The 5,828-nt window shown below is 46.1% G+C and overlaps 1 protein-coding gene across 2 annotated transcripts in view; it reads left to right on the forward strand.

Annotated features, from left to right (window-relative positions):
• The window catches only part of LHX6 (LIM homeobox 6), a 53,653-nt gene extending 47,897 nt beyond the window's left edge, over positions 1-5,756 (forward strand). For both annotated transcript variants that reach the window (XM_075905410.2, XM_075905409.2), the window contains one exon: positions 1,384-5,756. In XM_075905410.2, coding sequence (XP_075761525.1) covers positions 1,384-1,469 — 86 coding nt within the window. In that variant the 3' untranslated portion in view covers positions 1,470-5,756. The remainder of the gene's footprint in view (positions 1-1,383) is intronic.
• Positions 5,757-5,828: the final 72 nt, after the last annotated feature.

A 5,828-nucleotide genomic window follows, 5' to 3' on the forward strand; every position in this document is an offset into this window, starting at 1 on the left:
CCCCAGGAGGCACTGGGGAGTAATTACTATGAATGGCCCTGGGAGGATCTATTTCGAAAGAGCAGAAGTGGCGCATCCACATGACAGCTATTTCGGAATAAGCGTTATTCCTTGTGTAGACGCACCCTCAGTGTTCCGTATTTTGTTTGCCACCCTTGGAGTATCAAGCCCTTTGATAAACGGTTCCGATGTCCTCACACATGGAAACTCTACTTGTCCAGGTACTTCAACGGGTGTCAATTAAACTGCTTGCCAGTTAGACTGAATGGTTAAGAAATGTCTTAGGACCCACTGCTGAGGGTACAGAGCCATCCAAAATGTTATTTACCTTTCAAAAACAGTCACTCCGAGGTGATGTAGCCATGCTGGTATCAGGCTATTAGAAAAAGCAGATGGCTGAGGTAATATCTATTTAGTTGGTCAAATAAAAATATATTACCTTCCCTGCCTTGTCACTCTAAAGCAGTGTTTCCCAATTGGTGCTCCGTGGAACCCCAGGGTTCCGCGAAGCAAACGTAAGGGTTCCGTGAAAACGTGGCATTGCCCCGCCCCCTCTTAAAGAGACAGAGTATTTTGCAGGTTTTTTTGCTCAACCAATTCTGGCAAGGCTTTCTTTTTCTTTTTCTTTGCTTGCCAAATTTTACCCTGGGAACTCTAGGGTGGGTTCCTTGAAATTATTTTAAGCTGAAAAGGGTTCCGTGGGCAAATAAACACCGGGAAACACTGCTCTAAAGAGATGCCTTTTTCCAAATATGTGGTTCCACAGACAATTAAAAATGCTGTGGGACTTTACAAAAATGCACAGAGGTTACATTTGCAGTGAGGATGAACACGTGTGCACACACTTTGTGCTGTTGGGCCCAGCTGCTTTGTTCTTGTGCATAGATAGATTAAAAGTTGGTTACAGTCCTGATCTTATTCTTTAAAACAAAGGGAGGGAGGAGGAATTGCAAGGGGAAGAAAATCCACCTCAATAACTGTATGAAAGGTTCCCATAAACCAAATAAAATAACTCCTGACATAAAGTTTGCATGAGGTGTACTATGATTCAAAAGCTAAAGATCTGGCCTGGGGTACAAAGCTCATTTAAATTAAGGTGGCTATTAACATAGTCCCATCCTGTCTGGTTCCTGATGTCTGATCCACACAAGACAACTCTTTCAAGAAGCGCTGTTGCTCTCTAGAAAAGGTCACCAATGCTTACATTCAAACCTGTGTTTTAATTTTTTTTAAGTTGCTTGATGGGGAAAATCCTTGATGGAGCAAGCCTCTAGGTGCCATTTGGGAAACAAAACTGTTACTGCTCCCTGAAAACATGTCGTCCTCGGGCCGTTGGCTTGTCTTTGTAAGCAGCTAACACTCCATTAACGTTTTTCCCGCTAGGTCATCCTGTTTCAATACTGACAGCGCGAACTCTTCCTCATCATCTGTCTATGGCCCTCCCACCACCGCTGCCCCTCAGCCGCTGAAACACGGTGTCCGATCGAAGGCAACTCGGATCCGTCACGCAGGAGAAACTCAACTCAGCATTCTGTTCTTTGCACCGACAGCATCTGACAACCAATGCTCTCACCTCCCAGCAGTGCTGCCGGCCTGTGGAGTGCATTGTTCCCGTTTTCGCTTGTTTCTTGTGGACCTGCAGAATGTCAGTGAGTCCCTGAGGCACTGCCACGCACAGCCCAAATTAGTGACCCTACTGCCACCGTTCCTTCCTGCATCATGGACCAGGAAAAGATCATTACAGGCTGAGCCAGAGGTATTATTGATTATTACCTAACGAAACAGAGAAAGAAGATAGCAAAGTGCATGGGCCTGAGTCTGACTTGCCCCCGTGTAACATTGTTGATTCCAGTAGGTTACGCCTGATGTACATAAGTGTAAATGAGATCTGGATCCAGTTAGCTCAGTCACTTATCACACGTTGAGCCAAATTCACCACTGGTTGTAACTTGACTGAAGTTAATAGAGCTATGCCAGCCAGAAATATGGCCCTTCATCTTCAAAGAGCTTGCGAACCACTAATCCGTTAATTCTCCCTGCAAGGTAGGTAACTAAACCTCCTTCTCCCCATTTTACAGGTAGGAAGGTTGAGACTGAGGCGGATGACTTGTGCAGGCTCTCAAAGGGAGGGGGTGTCCCAGCCATGATTAGTGCTCAGAGGTTCCTGACTGCCATGCCTGTCCTCGGCATGCTAGATGATCCTCCATTCCCAGGACCATCAGCTGTATCTTGGTTTCCTGGCGGCCTGTAGCTTGAAGCTGATTGTAGCTGCACCACACTGCTAGCCATGGGGGCTGGGAAATGATACATTTTGCTACTAAAAATTCCAAATGAAAGTTGTGTCTTAAATACATAAGGCTGGACGCACTCTGGCCCAGACCCCAGGAGAAGAACCCTACCATAAGACTGGCCAGACTGGGTCAGATTAAAGATGCATCTAGCTCAGAGTCCCGTCTGCTGACAGTGGCCAATACCAGATGCCCCAGAGGGAGGGAACACAACAGGTAATCCTCATGTGATCCCTCTCCATTTCCAGACAAAAAGTCTAGCAAAAGTTTAGCCAAGGAAGAACTGTCACATGGTCTCTGTACACCAGGACTCCACTGGGGGTGTAGCTAACCTACTTCCCAACACAACCGAGCACTGTCTAACTAGAGAACGGGGAGGACTCAGCATTTCCCTTATGCAGCCTCCGCTAGCTGGACTCCTGGTGGCCTGGCAGCTAGGTAAATCTGTCCCTGCTTGGTGGGATTCCCGCGCGTCAGTCCTCATCGCTCATCAGCCTCTGCTGGCCCCAGGGCTTGAGTATCGGCTCCCCTGCCCCAGTGGTGGGTAAATCAGGACTGTAACTTTAAATCCTCAGCATTACATTTTCAGTATAGCTAGAGTTGAACTATTTTAAGTTGCATCCACGGGCCTAGTAGGAAGAAGTGATGACTGAGGCCACGCAACAGCCAGGCAAGGCCAGTGTGTGATTTTTTTTTTTAAGGCCATGCTAGTAGATCTGGCAACTTCTTTTATACGATTACCTCAGTCTTTTTGTTGTAGCCCATTTCTGGTGCTTCTCAGTTACTCCTGCCTAATGCTCATGGAGGGCCGGGGAGAGACGAGGAGCATAGAGCTCCATCAGCCACTCGTCAGCCTACGGCCCTCTCTGCTGAGTGCTTGCTCTCACGAGCAGTCTCATTGCAACCACAGAGTTCGGGCTCAACAGCCTGCCAGAACCAGGAAAGAAACCCTGCAAAGATCCTTCCTAGAGAGTAATAATAAAGGGGCAACCAATGCTTGAACCCCCCCTGTCTGTTTACCCCACCCCACTGTAACAAAATCTCTCTCCTGGGTGTGCTCCCGCCAGCTTTGCTGGTGCGATTGGAAGGCAGCTTGTCCAAGGATGTGAGGATGTGTCCCGCCGGTCCATGTGTGAGACCCATCCCTCTCTGTGGCTCATCCACAGAGACCGAGTCCACCGCTACGCTGCGCAGCTGGCTTTCCAGCTCACGCTGCAGAGATGCCTGCGTTTAGGTGCCTGGTTCAATCTCGTGGCAGTCGCACGAAGCCTTCACCCTGCCACTAGGCCAGGAGGATTTCCAACACTACAACATCTTTCCTAGTTGGGGTCCCGTAGTTCATTCTAACAAATCCGTGGGCGGCGGGTGAAGGCCCAGCTGAGGAAGGCAAGTCCCATCCCCGCCTCTTCCACTCCAAGGGCCTGCCCCTTCCCACCCGGGAGCCAAGCCCCATCCAACCCCAGCCTGATTCTTCCAGGCGACCTGGAGGGTTGGAGCTTCCCCAGCCTTCCCCGGCTGTGGGGTATGCAGGCAGTTTTGGGAAGGCTGTGCCTTCCCTTGTCTACATTACTCACCACCCATGAATCAAGCCTCCTGGGCCTGGAGGTCTAGTTCACCACCAGCAGGTGTTCACTGAAGGACAGCGCAGAATGAGCAGATGTGGCTTTCTGTTGAGCAAACACACCCCTCGAGATGTGCCGAAATAAGGAGCCAGCGCGCCGCGTTGCATCCGTTCGTTGTTACACTAACTCAGCTAAGCTGACTGTACCCCAGAGCTAGCAGTGTTAGCCACACTTTAACACGGAAAATGGCAGAAGTTAGAAGTTCATAAAATACGATTATTCACCTCCTGACGGATTAATAATAGTTTCCATTCAATTCAACCAGTCATGAGACTGGTGTCTACCCATCTGCATCTGCGATCTGATTGGTTCCCTGTGTTCCAGAACTCAGTATTATTGCCTCTCTGTGGAGGTGCATGGGGAAAACGTGTATCTGTTTTCAGTCAATCGGCCAGATTTTTTTTTCTTTTTGTGCGTAACAACAAGCGAGAGAACCGGGCAATGGCTTTTTGTTCACTGTAGCTGAGCATTCGGGTTGCTGGTGTGTCACAGCGAGGGTGCAGTGAGTGGGTCTGTGTCCACATGACATGGCACTGATGGCGACACTTTCTTCCCCCCCATCTTTGCTTGCGCATTCTAATGACTGTTTTTGTTGTGGCACTAGTGTAATACAGTGATGGGTAGCTGTTCAGTTTGACTGTGAGGATGAGACTCCAGACTGTAGTTTGACCCTCATGCCATGGTAACTGTGATTTCTACAACCCTGTTTTATTGAGGGAGACAGAGGTTGGATGCCTTTCCCCTTTGTCTCGGCAGCATTATGGAGGGAGATGGCAGAATATATCTGCTACACAACTACTTTGTTACTGATCCAATTTGACTTGTAATATGTACTGTAAATCAAAGTTTTTAACTGTTACCATTGACAGGATCAGAATGCAAAGCACAGGGCTCACGTGTAGACATTTCTGACCAAATATATATCATGTAAATGGAGTCACCACTAGCTGTGTAAAGAGTATTGGACTGTATAACCCACGCTCAAGGAAGATGTCCTCAGTAAGTAGCCACAAGCAGCTTTGCTAACTCAGAGATCAGACTCTGATGCATTAAGCCCAAATTGTTTGGAAGAACTGGAAGCAATTCAGCTTGTGCAGTTTTGGAGCTAATTATTGTGTATGGAAAATACTCAACTGTACCAAGAATGTAAGAAATCCTCTAATTTATTCAATACTTTGTTTCACAATGCATTTCACATTGACTATTGCCATTGAACAAAACCTTATCTCAGGTCATTCGCATTCATCTCCTTTCTGTAGATTTTTTTTTAAAAATCCTTCTCATTTATTTAGTTTATTCAGTAATTGCCAAATGGTTATGGTGCAGTGCTGCAGACTCGGTGTACTATAATTTTCTAGTGGCTATGTACAAAAAATGTTCTCGATTAAACCCAATGAGGATAGCCAGTGAAAGATGAACTTTCCACTAGAATTTAATATGATAAATAAATCGGATGGGGAAAGGGACTGAAAATGGAGTAGTTTAAAATGTTATTCCAAAAAAAATTTTTTTTGCTCATGGTGGTTAACCCCGATGCCCTAAATCCTGCACTATTGCTGTCACTGATCTATTCAGACCTTGTAATAAGAGGCCAACTATAAACACTTTTCAGAGTTTTATTTCGAAAGCAGATCATTTTGTTGTAGCATGTTGCAGTTACGCAGGTCTTGGCTACAATGGTTAAAAAATCCTTTTGAATGAGTGGACGGTCAAGACTAATATTTATTGAAAAAACAAAAACTAAATTGTAAGCACTTTTTTGTAAAACCAATGTCTGTTTTGTTACATACTTTTAATGTTGTGCTTTGTAAATGTCTGATTTGTGTAATAAATAAAGTTAATGCAAGTAGAAGTGCTGGCACTTACATCAAGAAAATGATGTAATTCCATTTTATTTGATTTTAAAATATTTCCTGGC

This window comes from Pelodiscus sinensis, chromosome 23 (genome assembly GCF_052426305.1).
Source record: "Pelodiscus sinensis isolate ZL-2025 chromosome 23, ASM5242630v1, whole genome shotgun sequence".
In the NCBI taxonomy this organism is placed as follows: domain Eukaryota; kingdom Metazoa; phylum Chordata; order Testudines; family Trionychidae; genus Pelodiscus; species Pelodiscus sinensis.